This window comes from Pelobates fuscus, chromosome 6 (genome assembly GCF_036172605.1).
Source record: "Pelobates fuscus isolate aPelFus1 chromosome 6, aPelFus1.pri, whole genome shotgun sequence".
Lineage (NCBI taxonomy): Eukaryota > Metazoa > Chordata > Amphibia > Anura > Pelobatidae > Pelobates > Pelobates fuscus.
In genome coordinates, this window is record NC_086322.1 from 96,453,628 (window position 1) to 96,471,153 (window position 17,526).

The window sequence follows — 17,526 nt, forward strand, 5'->3', positions numbered from 1 at the left end:
TCCCCCATAATTAATCCACCCCCCCATAATTAATCCACCCCCCCATAATTAATCCACCCTCCATAATTAATATACACCACCCCATTATTAATACACCCCCATAATTAATATACACCCCCCATAATTAATACACTCCCCCATAATTAATATACACCCCCCCATAATTAATACACCCCCCCATAATTAATACACTCCCCCATAATTAATATACACCACCCCATTATTAATACACCCCCATAATTAATATACACCCCCCCATACTTAATACACCCCCCATAATTAATATACACCCCCCCATAATTAATACACCCCCCATAATTAATCCACTCCCCCATAATTAATCCACCCCCCATAATTAATATACACCCCCCCATTATTAATACACCCCCATAATTAATATACACCCCTCATACTTAATACACCCCCCATAATTAATACACACCCCCCATAATTAATACACTCCCCCATAATTAATATACACCCCCCCATAATTAATACACCCCCCATAATTAATATACACCACCCCGTTATTAATACACCCCCATAATTAATATACACCCCCCCATAATTAATCCACCCCCCCATTATTAATACACCCCCATAATTAATATACACCCCCCATACTTAATACACCCCCCATAATTAATATACACCCCCATAATTAATATACCCCCCATAATTAATACACTCCCCCATAATTAATCCACCCCCCATAATTAATCCACCCCCCATAATTAATATACACCCCCCCATTATTAATACACCCCCATAATTAATATACACCCCCCATACTTAATACACCCCCCATAATTAATATACACCCCCCCATAATTAATATACACCCCCCCATAATTAATATACACCCCCCATAATTAAGACACCCCCCATAATTAATATACACCCCCATAATTAATATACACCCCCCCATAATTAATACACCCCCCATAATTAATATACACCCCCCATAATTAATATACACCCCCCATAATTAATACACCCCCCCATAATTAATGCACCCCCCCATAATTAATATACACCCCCCATAATTAATATACACCCCCATAATTAATATACACCCCCCCATAATTAATACACCCCCTTTAATTAATTAAATAACATTACATAAATTACAAAAACACATAAATTACTACTCACGTTTTGATGATGCCTTCCCTCCGAGACCGACCACTGGATCCTTGCGCTGAAGATCCGTGAAGGCGGATTGACGGCGGCGCTGCGTACGACGTCATCACGCCGCGTCCCAAAGACTCCTCCCCCTTCTCAAAGGTGCGGCTGAGGCTGAGCGCAGCGTGATGATTGGGGCCGGGGGGCGACACATGACACGTGAAGTCATGGCACCCCCATAATTAATATACACCCCCCATAATTAATACACCACCCCATTATTAATACACCCCCATAATTAATATATACCCCCCATACTTAATACACCCCCCATAATTAATATACACCCCCCCATAATTAATACACTCCCCCATAATTAATATACACCACCCCATTATTAATACACCCCCATACTTAATACACCCCCCATAATTAATACACTCCCCCATAATTAATATACACCACCCCATACTTAATACACCCCCATACTTAATACACCCCCCATAATTAATATACCCCCCATAATTAATATACCCCCCATAATTAATACACCACCCCATTATTAATACACCCCCATAATTAATCCACCCCCCCATAATTAATATACACCACCCCATTATTAATACACTCCCATAATTAATCCACTCCCCCATAATTAATATACACCACCCCATTATTAATACACCCCCATAATTAATCCACTCCCCCATAATTAATATACACCCCCCCATAATTAATACACCCCCCCCATAATTAAGACACCCTCCATAATTAATATACACCCCCATAAATATACACCCCCCCATAATTAATATACACCCCCCATAATTAATATACACCCCCCCCCATAATTAATACACCCCCCATAATTAATGCACCCCCCATAATTAATATACACACCCCATAATTAATATACACCCCCATAATTAATACACCCCCATAATTAATACACCCCCCCATAATTAATATACACCCCCCCATAATTAATACACCCCCTTTAATTAATTAAATAACATTACATAAATTACAAAAACACATAAATTACTACTCACGTTTTGATGATGCCTTCCCTCCGAGACCGACCACTGGATCCTTGCGCTGAAGATCCGTGAAGGCGGATTGACGGCGGCGCTGCGTACGACGTCATCACGCCGCGTCCCAAAGACTCCTCCCCCTTCTCAAAGGTGCGGCTGAGGCTGAGCGCAGCGTGATGATTGGGGCCGGGGGGCGACACATGACACGTGAAGTCATGGCACCCCCCTGGACAGTGGCACCCGCGGCTGGCCTCCCCCCGCCCCCTCTTAGTACGCCATGAGCCTCATCGAGAAAGGAGTGCTGCAGCCGCCTGAGGCTCTCTATAGAGGCTCTCTATAGAGCGCTCAGGCGGCTGCAGCCTTATAGGAAGCACCGGCTCTGCTTGGGGCCCCAAGCAGTTGCTTGGTTTGCCTGTCGGGTAGCGACAGGCCTGCTCACCACCACTTTTATCTGTTCCTGGGGTGGGCAGAGGCTACATGCCATCGGCCCTCGCCTCCACACCAATTTGTTCTCCAGACCCTGCACGGCTGCTGGGGTCTGGCTACGGGACCAGGGGTGGGCATACGCTACCTGCTCTCTGCCCAGAGGCCACGCCTCCACGTTTATCTGTTCCTGGGGTAGCATGGGTGGTCAGAGGCTACCTGCCCTCTGCCCGGAGGCCCGCCCCTCCACACTATTTCGTTCTCCGGACCCTGCACGGCTCCCAGGGCCCGTCATATGCACCAAGGGTTTGCAGAGGCTACCTGCCCTCTGCCCTCGCCTCCACTTTTATATGTTCCTAGGGTCGGCAGAGGCTTTGTTCTCCAGACCCTGCACAGCTGCCAGGATCTTGCTTCAGGACCAGGGGTAAGCAGGGGCTACCTGCCCTCTGCTTGGAGGCCGGTGACTCCTTACCAATCCACTTCTGGGGAAGGGGAAAGCAGAGGCTGGCTGCTCTCTGCTCGCATGCCGATGCATCCTTAAGGGAAGGGGTAGCGGCGGCCGTAGCTTTGCCTGCTACCCGCTGACCTTGCCATAGCATGTCTCTGGGGTCAGCCTCAGGATAAGTCGGAGGAGCCAACTCTTCCATCCATTGGGTGCAGTGGCGACCGGAGTCCCATCCACTTGGTATGGGCAGAGGCTACCTGCCATCTGCCCTCGCCTCCACACTTATCGGTTTGTAAAGCAGGCAGAGGTTACCTGTCCTCTGCCTGGAGGCCCGCTCCTCCACACCCCATGGGTCTTCCCACTGAATAGAACACTAGAAGGGTGGACCAGGACAGAACAGAAACTCTTGCATAAAGTAACACTAGCGGCCCGCTGAGCGGTTGCGCAATATTGGCTCAGGCCTGAATCCTCCCGGTTTCACTGTTTATTAATAAAATAAGAGAGGCCCATCTTATAGACGACATAATGGCGAGAGTGAGGGGGACAACTAGGAGGTTTGAGAAATTCTAAGGCCCCTGGACGGAATGTGTGCTAGTGGACTAACTACAGCTGAGGACCGTGAGTGAAAGGGCCTGTCCCCCTTTGCCCAACTAGAGCTCAACAGAGAGCAGCAAGTGGGGCCAGATGGCAACCGTATAGAAGGATGTGGGGCGGAAGTGTTTCTAGGACTTCCACGGGAGTGACTTCTCTTCTCTCCACTGTCTTCAATATTCTTTTCTTGTCTTTGTCTTCTTTCCACCTCCTCTGAGGTACTAAGGCTACATGGCAGGTGGGAAAATGATAGCCAACCACTCTTACAGCATCAAAGACCCACAGACGAATGCACAAGTGTGCTATAATAAGTTAAGACCGATGCGTTAAGCCAACAGTAGAGTTCTTATGAGTAAGTTAAGTTTGCCCATGTAGGCATGTTAAGCAATCTAACACAAAATGTGACACTAGCAACTAACTGAGGGCCTAGGGGCCTGGAATTGTGGTTACATGTACGTTATAATAGATGCTTATGCTAAGTATTGAATTGCTTTATATATGTCAAGTTACTACTGGATTTGTTTGTACTTACTGTATCCGCTACTGGTCACAATAAAATAAAGAATTAAGAAGAAAAAAAAAAAAGTACAGGTAAAATAAACATAAATGAATAAAAAAATAATAAAATAACACATTGCATGAGTAGTTGACTTTGGACCCAAAAGGGAAGGAGCAATAAGATTACAAAATTAGGGGAATATAAATGTGTTTGAAAAGTACGAATGATAAAAATGCCATATGTGAATGAAAAGTTTTGCCTATTGTGTATGCAATCAGTGAGTAACGCATTAAGAGGACATCATATAAAGCTAAACTAACAGGAGCAAACAAATTCTATAACAATAATAAAAAAAAAGTACATTTAGCTACAATAGTGTCATAATGATGTAATTTGTCAAAATGTACTATGTAAATATATCTGGCTATATTAGTGTTATAATAAGGATATTATGATATGAGTCCAGCTTCAAACACAAGCCATTGGTAAGTAATATTTCGTATTTTCATATAGCACGGTGTGATCTTGACAAAGGCTTGAATTGGTTTAAAAAAAACAAAAAACAACACACTTCATTACCTTTAATGTATGATGGGATAATTCAGCCATACACATATACCTTAAGTCAGACAGTGTTAGTCTCTTTGGTTTTCCATGCTTCAATCCCTGCATAGTGCAGGGACCATCAAAATAAGTGTCCGATTCAATCACTGTATGACCCATGGTGCACGGTAACACATATAGTTTATTTAACACAGAATCTACTTCCTCTCAAAACATCATTACATTTAATAAATAAAATAGTGCTGAGGTGACAGTTGCCATTTATACAATCCACCAGGTGACTGGAAGAAGGAAGAAGAAAAAAAAAAAAAAGATTCTCATCTTGGAGAAGGAGGAAAATGAAGGGGAGAAGAAACCTAACTGTGACTCAAGTAGAGACAAAGCTTCCAACCTTGGGAACAGGAAATATTCGATCTCTCATTTACTGATGTGATTTTCTTTTTATATTTAACATTTAGCTAAGCACACCCCTAAAGAGACACAGACTCTTAATTAAAAAGTTTCACCTTTGGATCTGGGTCTAGGTAAAACCTCAGATTTTTATTTTTTTTTGTAGAATTTGTCAAAGGTCGGTTTCAGAATATCCTAGAGCCAATTCACAAATTAAGACATTTCAGGTTTTTTGTTTTACTTAAAATGTGTGTCTGGCACAGGAGCTGCACAGTTTCTTATCATATCCATCTTGAAGAGTATTTCATCTAACACAAGCCAAATGTTTTGTTTTAGCAGTTTCTCCTTTCTTAAGGTGTTTTCCACCAGAACAAACATTTTGAGGAGACAATATATAAATATGATATATAATACTCCAATAGATATATATTTTACAATTTAGGCTAAAACAAGACACAGACAGCATACCTAACCAAACTGAAATCTACATATAAGGCAGAGATCTGGGTACAGGTCAGCCTGATTCCTTTCTGGTTCCTGTAGTAATTCATACCATCAGGGGCTTTAAATTTCTGTGGGTCCAAAAGGCAAAGTTTGATCACTACTGCATATGTATAGCTGTGTTGTGACCAAACTGGAAAGCAAAACAAACATTGTGTGTATTTTACCAATTCTTTGCTATCCGTTAGGTGTATAGAAACACTATAAGCCCTTAGACCATAGGGACACCAAAGTGCTTATATTAGTTAGTTGAAAAAATACACAAATACTTGTGCACGTATATCTCCTTTAGCCCACACTCAAGTTTCAACAATCCAAAATCTACATTAAGTGAAAATACTCAAAAAAATTATAGTGCCGCACTAAAATTTGCTTACCCATACCAACTTGTTACAGTAGATAAATCACGAAGTATACATGAAAAAAATACAGAAAATAGTAAAATTTGTAACCATCAAGGGTAAACCAAGTGATGTGGCAATGCACTCGCATTCAGCAAAGAACAGTAATAATTGGCTCAGCTCTGTGCTTTTAAGGTAGCACCATAGCTTTCTTCCAAATGATGCTTTACCAAGTTTCAAAAAAACTGTTTGCTGTAGTACTATGGTGCCCAGGCTAATTTTTTTTTAAGAGTGGTTTACGTTTAGGTATTCCAAAATAATACACAAAGGCTACATTAAATGTCATGTTTTATTTTGAACAACACTCAAAATGTTTACAGTTTTCCTTTAACCCCTTAAGGACCAAACTTCTGGAATAAAAGGGAATCATGACACGTCACACATGTCATGTGTCCTTAAGGGGTTAAGGAGGGAAGGAGGAAAAAAAAAAAAAAAGGTGTTTGCTATTCAGCCAGGGGACAGAGTTTTATGAGTGAAGGTTACACTGCTTTGACTGCCCCTTTAATTAGAGATTGCTATGGGTTTCCTTTTCTTTCAGATACATTTTTTTTCCCAGTTACTTCAGTAACTTACCATTAGTATTCATGAATAAGTGAAGGCTTAGGAAATCACAGTGAACGGACACTGAGCTTTAAATTTAAGGGCAAAATAGCTGAATTGGAAACAATGTTCCCTGGGAGAGATTATTTTCCCCATTTTGGCTTTAAATAAAGATTGTTTACCTCTATTTTTTTTTTTCTTGAACAAAGCTTTACAGTAATTTAAAGTATATAGTTGTACAACAACTGCAACATGAAAAGTTTGTGAAATATTTGTGGTCATCAACTAAATTAATTTAAAATTGTGAAATGTCAGGATTTCAGAGAAAATCTAAAATCTTAGACGAAACAGATGTACTGGAATACAATTAGAAATTCACATTGATTTCTTGATTTCAGAGACCTACCCTGATAAAAACAAACTTGTTCACAATCCTCTTGATCGCACTTTAGCATCTAAACACCAGACAGCAGAGCGCAAGTTACTTTGTAGTGAATGTGTGTGCAATAAGCAGGTGATTTTTTTTACATGAAGGTAAAAATACAACCAACGCATTAGAAAACAATTTAAGCCTTTATTTACCAAAAGCTTTAAAAACAAATTTTTTTTTGTTGCAAACTTGTTTTCATTTTTTTTCCTCTTTTTTTTCTTTTTCTTAAAAAGGACCACTCTGTTACAATACTGTAACATACTTGAAAAATAAACAAAAAGATTTTCCAAAGTAGAAATGTTTGCTGGTATTTAACAGATGGTTGTGGCATGGGAATAAAATATACACTTTAAATTTTGGGGAAATATCAGTTATTGTGGAAGTTACAAAAAAACAAAACAAAACATCCAATACTATCAGTTTACTCCGGAAAGTATGGCTAAACACGTTGCTTTACTGCAGTCTACACAGACTTTATATATCTATATAAAAATATATTGCAAAGATATTGTCAATGAGTGTCCTAGTATTACACTATAGCTGCAATACCATCCAACTACATGCATTTTTGTTGTTGCAACAAACAATTATATATCTTCATGGGAAAAATAAAGTGATAAATTGCATTATTCCCATTTCAAAACCAGTACACAGCGGAGATTTATTTTCTCTTTTATAAAAAGTCCTTTTTTTTGTACGAGGCTCTTGGTGGGGGTTTTTGGGTGCGGGGTTCCAGCAATTACAGGGAAAAAAAATCTATATATTTTTCAAAAATGAACCACATAATAAATACAATTTAATAAAAAAAACAAAACAAAAAAAAACAACTGAGGACTGTGTAAACATGAACTGGGTTAAAATATTTGAGAATTCAGGAAGCAAAGAGAATGCATTCTGTGGGTCAGAAAAGGTAAAGTTTAGAAATAAAACAGAAAAACGTCCTATTAGGTTAATTTAACTTTTTTTTTTGTTTTAAACCTGCAGTCAGAAACCCACCAGGATATAATTCGTTCAAAATGTCCATGCCAGGCTGCATGTTATTTTCACTTTTGACTGTTTAGAATAGCTATACTTTAAAACCATTTATCTGCCGATACTTCAATTTCAGGTTTAAAGCCTAGAGGAAAAAGGAATAAGTATATGGACTACAAAATATACAGCCTCCTTGTATTTAAGTGCAAATAACTTGATGGTCAATAGTTGTGAACTGTTTAACAGACTGGATTTGGCATAGTTTATCAGTAGATATCAGTTATGAGAAAAGTTAAAAATTTTAGGCAAACATCTCTTACCTGATACCTAAATGCAATGAGATTGGTTATGATGTTTTTAGAGGGGCTATTGTGTCTTGGTGTGATCTAGATAAGGCAAACAGGATATTGAGACACGGACTGGTGTCAAGGCCAAATAGTTCCACTTTGGGGTGAAGCAAGGCAGAGTGTGCTGAGAGTTTAGGAGTGCATGGATGAGCAATTTAATATCAGATAAAACATGTACAAAAAGTATGTAGCTTGGATGTAGCTCGAAAGTGCAGATTGTTCATGTGTGCATTATGATTGCTTATTGGCTTCCTCTTCATATGCATTTCCTGTCCCATTCTGCACATATGATGAACCAGATCCCAAGCCATATAAATGGCCACAATATTTTGCATCATCTATATGATCTTCAAAAAACATCTGCAAAATAAATATCATTGAATGAACCACAACTACGAACATCCAATAAAAAAAAAAAAAAAAAAAAAATGTAATTGCCAAACAGACATTGATTGCAAAATTAACTCAAAAGCTTATTACTGGGAACATACACTTGGTTACTTTGTGTTCTTTCACTAATAATCAGTGCTCGCTAAAACAGATAAATTGAATTGTTCTAAAAGCATATTAAACAGACAACCAAATGGAGCAGTCATTCTGGGGCAGACTGTATTAAACAATAGAAATCTGCAGAATTGGTGGCTAGAAGGCAGTAAGATCATATATTCATCAAAACATTTCTTCAGCATATCGTGGATACTGCACCAGAAGGGTTGGATCACGGGGCAACAACATATGTTTATAACATTGCCTTTTCCACGAGTGCATCTACAGCACTGTTTGTTCTATGTGGGGTCTATGGCATGTAGAAGGCTAGGAGTGCAGTACCAGCAGGAAAGTACTTTGTACACAGATTCCTGCGTTTTACAGGTGACAGAACAGTGATGTGTGGGATCACAGATATTTTCCCACTGGGCCTCAGAATAAACCTCCCTGGTGTACGTCTCCCATCTAGTCATGAATGGCAATGGTGGACTGGCTGCATTGGTTTGCATTAGAGCGTAGAGGTAGGAAATCCTGTGCACCAGAGGTGCTGGTTTCGGACATGTCTGCTCAAAGAGTAAATGTTGCCAACGTATGGATTCTACAAAGCTTCTTAGCTGCCTATATTGAAACATCTAAAGGAAGGAAACACTTTCCTGTGTGCAGTGGGCTGGCTTTAGAGGGCCTGTATCCACCCCAGGAGAAACAAACCGAAAGGTCACAAAAATATATGCCCCACTTGAGCACTCTAGTGGTGTTGTGCTTCCCAATTGTAAATAAATCCTACTTGGCCCTTGTAAACCAGATTGGGGAGGCATGATTAAAGTTGTGTTGTGTTGATTTTAGTAAATACTGTTATGTCACAATTTAATAGTGATATGGGTCTATAAGTCATGTCCTCTTTTTGGATGATAGTAATATTGACCTACAACGTTTGCACTGGAATCTGATGTTCATTGATCAAACTAAACCGCCTAAGGAATTGCATTCTTTCCTTATGGGTGGAATCCGTCTGACATACAAATGGTATAGGTTCTCTATGTTATGGCACAAGTGAGCAGAAACATTTTTGAGACCAGAGAGAGGAGACTAACCGAAGGGCAAACTACAGAGTTTCTCTGAGCTTTGAGTTATAATATTTTAGTTTTTTGTTTCACTTTTTGTTGATGTAAGCAAGATTTATTTCTGAACGGAACTTTTAATTCTTGAATGCTCTGTGTATTCACGGATCAAATGCATGTCAATTGAAAGTTTAGCCTTTATAATCTTTCAAATTATCGGGGGAAATTATTAGACAACCTACAATTAACTTTGTCTTAACCCCTTAAGGACACATGACATGTCTGACACGTCATGATTCCCTTTTATTCCAGAAGTTTGGTCCTTAAGGGGTTAAAGGGACACTATAGTCACCCAGAGCACTTCAGCTAAATGAAATGATCTGTGTGCCAGGCCCCCCAGGTTTTAACCCTTCAGATGTAAACACAGCGGTTTCAGAGAAACTGCGGTTTACATTGCATGGTTAATCCAACCTCGAGTGTCTGTCTTCCGGACAGCCGCTAGATGCGCTTCTGCGACACAGGATGCTTTAAAAAACACACGAATCCAGCGTGCCGAACATCCATAGGAAAGCATTGAGTTCTGCTTTCCTATGGACGGTTTGAATGCGCGTGCGGCTCTTGCTGCGCATGCGCATTCTGCTCCACTCGGAAGCTGACATCGGCAGGGGAGGAGAGGTCACCAGCCCAGAGGGAGGCTGGCGCTGGATAAAGGTAAGTGACTGAAGGGGTTTTAACCCCTTCAGTGCCAAGGGAGGGGAACCCTGAGGATGGGGGGGGGGGAGGTCCTAAGGATGATATAGTGTCAGGAAACCAAGTTTGTTTTCCTGACACTATAGTGATCCTTTAAAGCTTCAGTGGAAATTTTACTTTAAATATCACAGACAATGATAATTTTCAACTAACCCATTTAGTCATTTGCCAACAGCATTAATATTTTATAACATACTTCTCTCATTTTGAAGAAAGCCATTCCAGTTAGTAACGAGTCTGAGCCTGCTTGATGCTGTGGTCCTATCCGCTCCAGTTCAAGTTGTTCTGCAACTTCCTGAAGTCCCCCCTGACAGAAGATGCAACAAAATGAACAATACTACACGTGATCTGTCAAAGTCATAACATGGTTTCTTTAATGAGAGTATCAGCAAAAGAATGTCTTTCTGGTGATGTCCATCTCTAGTCTAAATATACTGAATATATATTTGGTGACTGTGGGACAGGCTGTGTGATGAAGATTACATGTGTTGAGACTTCATGCTACAGTATCTGTAGTGCCTGTGAGAATAAAGGGCATAGGTTAGCTAATATGCAATTCAATGAAAGATCATTTATGAGGCAGTGGAATTGTTTATGGCTCTCATTTTGCATATTGTACACATTTAGTTGGTCAGCATGTGGTCACTAAATATGGCCACAGTTGGCAGAAGATAGGACATCCAGACATCCCTCAATACCTAGCACTATGTGCCAGATGTGATCTCGTCCCGCTGTCACTAATATGGAATGACAGTCAATGATGTCAACATGCATTAAATGCCTGCATGATGGCACAGACTTTCGTGCCCATTAAGAGATGACAACTACCTAATCAAAGAGGGAATGTGAAAGTGATTGATCTATCAGCCTGGAGTGCCATTCCCAAGACCTCATCCACATGTAAAATGGATGGGATGAAAGGTTAGAAACAAATCTTGCAAAACTTTATTTGTTTCCATCGTGTTGCTGAAGAATCGTAAACGGACAACAATCATAATGGAATACCATACATGGCAGCCTGCCATGGAGACAGATACTATCACTACATCTGTAACAACTACGCTTGACTGGCACTGTACATCCATGTTTCAAAGAGCTTTTTAAAGGGTTACTCCAGACCCCTAACCAACTTTAGCTTGCTGAAAAGCTTTATGTGTGAAGAGTGTGTCTTCTATTTTCCATTTTGCAAAAAGTGCACATTTCAAGAGAAATTGACACTTCTAAATTATACTGGTTACACCCATTGGCTTTCAAGCAGACAACAGGTAATGTTACTTCTTGGTTTGGGTTAGCTCAATGCAACGGACCTCAAGAGTCAGCAATTGCCCAGAGCACCTGACAAAGACTTTTCATTGAGCTGCATCGGGAAGTCTGTGATTGGATGGCCACAGAACGTCTGGGCTGGGGTAGAAGGGGAGAGCTTACAAAGGCAGCAGCAAAAACTGCAGGTTTTGCAAGCTGATTTTAGATATATCCCCAATTGAAAAATGCATAATTATTGTGATTTGTATTTTGGCAGTGTCATTTCCATTTAAATTTGTATATCACAGCTTTGTCACATGTTAGTTGTGGTTACTTGCACTGTTTTAATTAAATAAAAAACAAAACAAAAGGAAAGCAATAATAATAAAATCACATGTGAACATACCTTCAGGTTTTTGCAGCTTTTCATTAGGTATTTTACATCATAAATTACAGGGAAAAACAGTCGCAGAATTTCAAAGAAGTCAAGTTCTAACTCAGGCAAGTTTGAGTTAGTAAGTATCTTTATTAGATAGCCAAAATCATAACCACTGTAAAATAAACAAAAAAATATAAAAATATAATTATTTTTAACCCCTTCAGGACCGGCCTGTTTTTGCGATGTTTGTACGTTAAGGACCAGAGCAGTTTTAACACTTTTGTGGTGTTTGTGTTTAGCTGTAATTTTCCGCTCTCTCATTTACGGTTCCCATACAAGTTATATATTGTTTTTTTCAGGACAAAAGGGGCATTCTTTACATACCATTATTTGTATTATGTCCAATATTGTATTTAAAAAAAATAATAAAATATGGTGAAAAATTTAAAAAAACAACATGTTTTTGGACTTTTACTTGAAAAATCTTTTACTTATCTACAAAAGCTAATGAAAAAAACAGCTAAATAGATTCAAAATTTTGTCCCGAGTTTAAAAACACCCAGTGTTTACATGCTTTATTGCTTTTTTTTGCAAGTTATAGGCCTATAAATACAAGTAGGAAATTGCTGTTTCAATATATATATATTTTAAATGTATCAATAGTGACCTTGTAACACCGTTATCTGTCATAAATCCCCGAAACACACCTAACATGTACATATTTTTTTTAAAGTAGACAACCCAGGGTATTCAAAATTGGGTATGTCCAGTTTTTTTTAGTAGCCACTTAGTCACAAACACTGGCCAAAGTTAGCATTTATATTTGTTTGTGTGTTAAAAATGCAAGAAACTTTGGCCGGTGTTTGTGACTAAGTGGCTACTAAAAAAGGCTGAACATACCCCATTTGCAATACCTTGGGTTGTCTTCTTTTGCAAATGGTATGCCATCATGGGGCTAATTCTCATTCCTTGGCTACCATACGCTCTCAAAGGCAACCTAACCAATCCGACAAATTTCAATAAAAAAAAAAAAGTAAAATCAAGCCTTATATTTGACCCTGTAACTTTCACAAACACTATAAAACCTCTACATGTGGGGTACTGTTATACTCAGGAGACTTCGCTGAACACAAATATTAGTGTATCAGAACAGTAAAATGTATCACAGCAATAATATCCTCAGTGAAAGTGCTGTTTGTGTGTGAAAAATGCAAAAAAATTCACTTTCACTGACAATATCATCGCTGTGATATGTTTTACTGTTTTGAAACACTAATATTTGTGTTCAGCGAAGTCTCCCGAGTAAAACAGTACCCCCATGTACAGGTTTTAGGGTGTCATAGAAAGTTACAGGGTTAAACACAGTGCTAGCAAATTAAATTATCTGGACTTTCGGCCTGGGTTGGCAGGCAGGTCCCTCAAATAGCAATCATTAAAATTACTTAATTAGGTAAAAATATTACATAAATACACATGTAGAATTTTAATATATATACATATTTATATATTTGACGTCTACGTGTATATTTATGAAATTATTTATGTAATTATGTATATGGACATATGTATATTTCGTATTGTTTTTATTTATTTATTTATACATAGATATATATATCATTACATTCTAAGTATATTTTGATATAAATATATATATATATATATATATCAAAATACTGTTAGAATAAAATTGCATATATAAATATTTTTTTATAATTATTAAAAATTATTTTTATTTTTTGTTATTTATTTTTATTAACATATTATTTGTATTTTATAATAATATATATATACCATATATATAGCAATTATATATATATTGTATATATTCGTGTGTAATTTAAATATAAGTGTATTTTTATATTAATATACGTATATATAAATATAAAAATACACTTAATATGACATTATATATATATATGATACATATACATATATTATATATAGATATAATACATGTATATATATCATATATATATACACATATTATTTATTTATTTTTACACTGATTTTACACTGGTTTTTTTTTTACTTTATTTTTTGGATTTTTTACTTGCAGGGAGACTGCCTGTCAGCACAGACAGTCCCCCTGCAGGCAGATACAAAGACCCCTATTGCGGTCATGTGATCGAGTGATCACATGGCCGTGGGGTCCTGATCTGCCGAGGGGGGACTGCCCGGGCAGACAGGCAGTCCCCCTGGACCGGGTGGAGCACTGATCGCCGCCGTGGGACCGACGGCGATCAGGTAAGTAGCCCCAGACCGTTATGACGGTTCAGGACCGTCAGCGGTCCAAACGCACGTTTTACCGCTGACGGTCCTGAACCGTCAGCGGTCCTGAAGGGGTTAAATTTGCTTAACAAACAAAACAAAAATAATAAAAACACAACATCTGCAAAAATGTCTACATGTCCAGTAGCCTAAACTTCAAATCTGAGATTGGTATATGTGTAGGGTTTATCACTAAACTCAGAATTTTCAAAAATTAAATCTGAATTGAAAAACTGAGACAAAAGATAACTGGTCTAAAAAAAAAAAAAAAAACACACAAAAAAAAACCCCTCCAACGTAGCCATAGTGAAATCTTGGCTTCTTTTGTCTGGGTTTTTTACATTTCGATTTATTTCGTGAAAATTCGGAATTTAACGCTGAAAGACTTGCTGGCACAAGTAAATACTGCATTTTTAAAGCACCTATGGTCATTTTGCCTATTTTTTTCTTAAACCCATCCTTAAAAACGTTCTCTCCAGGACTAATGATTGCCCTTGCACATCATGAATTTGTATAAAATTGTTCGCAAAACAGTTAGACTCAATATTAGATTTATATAGCACCAGCTTATTCCATAGCGCTTTACATTAAAAGGGGAATTTAATATGATAAACACATTAAAGTCTCAAGTCTGATCATCATTCACAGTAATTTTGAGTGATGGAGAGGCTTGGAGGCAAGTTATATAATGTATTGTATGACTCACTACTGTATGCAGAGTGAGTTTTCTGGTATAAATATGTGTGTGTGTTTCCACAATAACGTCAGTCCTACTTCCACCATTACCATGTGTCGACTGGTTCTTTGGTGGAACTCAAACTCCCATATGGTAGAGAATTGAGCAGTAAGACAGGATCGATACATCAAAACCACTTAAAGCAGTACGGTCACTCCCCCCTCCCAAAATGAATATTTCATAAAGATAGTATACATAGTCAAGAGATATTCTCCGCCAGTTGACATTCTTAGTCTCAAGGCAGAGTCTATAGGGAATTGGTTGTGTCTATGGTGGATCAATCCCCCCAATAGACTCCAAAAATGGCGGCGCCCGCAAGGGGACTGGTTCAGGAAAGTAATCTCATCTGTACTTGCCTCAAGCGGCCACCGGACCACCAGAAGTGATGTCACTGTCAGGGGGCTTTGCAAATTCAGTAAAGTCCCCATACTGTGACAGTGCCGCTTCAGTTAAGCTAAAGTTGCTTTGGTGCTGAGAATGTCCATTCAAATATAAGTTGATATTCTCTTAACCCCTTAAGGACACATAACATGTGTGACATGTCATGATTCCCTTTTATTCCAGAAGTTTGGTCCTTAAGGGGTTAAAGAACACATTTATAAAAGAGCTTGTTCCATGAATTCTGCCTCTTGTGGCAGATATAAAGGCTGAACGGAGCACACTAAAAATCACAAATGATCTTACCCATTCACTACCAAAATTGTTGAGGCACATTTTACTTTAATTTTGAATGTATAGCAATAGTAATGCAAAACGATCAAGAATTAAAGCTCAGAGTGTAGATATATACAAGACAGATAGGGGGCTTGAAATGGCATACCTTCATTTCTTCCTCCCAAACTTTTTACATGTACCTTATTACTATTATTATTATTAGGAAAGGGGAGCAGAGATAGGGCTCAGTGTGTGCGCGCCATTGACTATTTGTAATGTGTACTATCTTCTATCATCTTGCAAACACCAGTGTAATACAATAGTTCAGTTGAAGTGTTCTATTGTATATGAGCATTATGCCCCCATACAGTAATTTGAAATGCTAAAAGGCTTTTTATTTATTTTTTTTAAATAAAGCTGCATTACAAAAATACACAAACAAGCTCCTTACACATAAGCAAGGTTTTGAAAGGGTTACTCAAAAAAAGAAAACTATGCTTTATTAAAACTGTTTTTACATTGGAAATGCCAGGAGTGAGGGACAGAGTTATGTACAAGGGTAGGGGAGGCGGCAGTCGATCATTGAATAATCTATACATTAATGTGTACTATACATGCGGACAGACATATTCACATTAGTTAATCCACAACTTTTATTTTAAGCAGGGCAATGATACTGCCGCAGATGGAGATGCACCTTCCGGCAGCAATCTCAAATATCTCTGTAATGTGCAGCATTTTATATGGAAACACTGCACATGCAGACTCCAAGTACCATAGCCTCTTCGGGGATTTGAAGTGGTCAAGGTTCAAGGAGTAACCTTTAATGTTTCACCTGGCTATTATCAACAATATTCATGCAATGATACATTGTCAAGCCCTGTTTAAAATATTCGAGGACTGGAAATGTATCATTCCAAATGTACTCCCAAAGAAAAATACATGCATATATTTTTGGGGGTTAGATCTACTAAATTGGAATGTCCCTTTATTTACATTTGGTAACACAAAGACTACAGAATGACATTTCTTATGAATGCTAAATCTTTCTCTTCGCTTTTGATTGCCTGTCTTGACATTTGCTAAACATATATTTCTGCGTATTGTCCATCTTAGTACAGTTATCGTTCTGTTATACATGAAGCAGCAGGAAAACACACATTACATGCAGCCATGTGATAAGAACAAGCACGTGCAAACACGAGGATTACAGACTTTTGGTAATCCTGTTAAGTGCCCACACATACTAAACTCAAGTTACTTGATGAGAACAAGAATCAGAAACATGCTCAGAGAGGTAAACTAAAGGCGCACATGAAGAGCTTCCAGTGAGGGGGAGAAAAAAAAAAAAAAAAAAAAGGTAAGAAAAGGACTTGTGTAAAGACAGAACTCTCTGGGAAAAGGGTCTGGATTAACCACTTTTTGGGAGGTGAAAGGGATTCTGGGACATGTAGTTAACCTGCAAGAATCAGTTTTTTAAAAGAACAACAGCCAAGGAGGTTGGACTCCTCTTTTTCTCTCTTTTGGGGAGGATAGCGCAGCAAGCAGTGGTGCCATGGTGAACAGAGAGACTGTCCCAGACTACCAAAGATGAAGGCGCAAGGGGAAGATCTTCATTTAAATGTCTAAGTATTGCCCTTTTACTATCTTTTGATTATGTACTGGATATGGTTATAACGTGTAAATCCTAA

The 17,526-nt window shown here is 38.5% G+C and overlaps 1 protein-coding gene across 2 annotated transcripts in view; it reads right to left on the reverse strand.

The window, feature by feature from the left end:
• Positions 1–7,067: 7,067 nt before the first annotated feature.
• CNOT7 (CCR4-NOT transcription complex subunit 7) overlaps positions 7,068–17,526 on the reverse strand; it is a 42,757-nt gene continuing 32,298 nt past the window's right edge. For both annotated transcript variants that reach the window (XM_063458059.1, XM_063458060.1), the window contains 3 exons: positions 12,205–12,349; positions 10,753–10,863; positions 7,068–8,622 (listed from right to left, as the gene is read on the reverse strand). In XM_063458059.1, the coding sequence (XP_063314129.1) occupies positions 8,494–8,622; positions 10,753–10,863; positions 12,205–12,349 (385 nt within the window). In that variant the 3' untranslated portion in view covers positions 7,068–8,493. The remainder of the gene's footprint in view (positions 8,623–10,752; positions 10,864–12,204; positions 12,350–17,526) is intronic.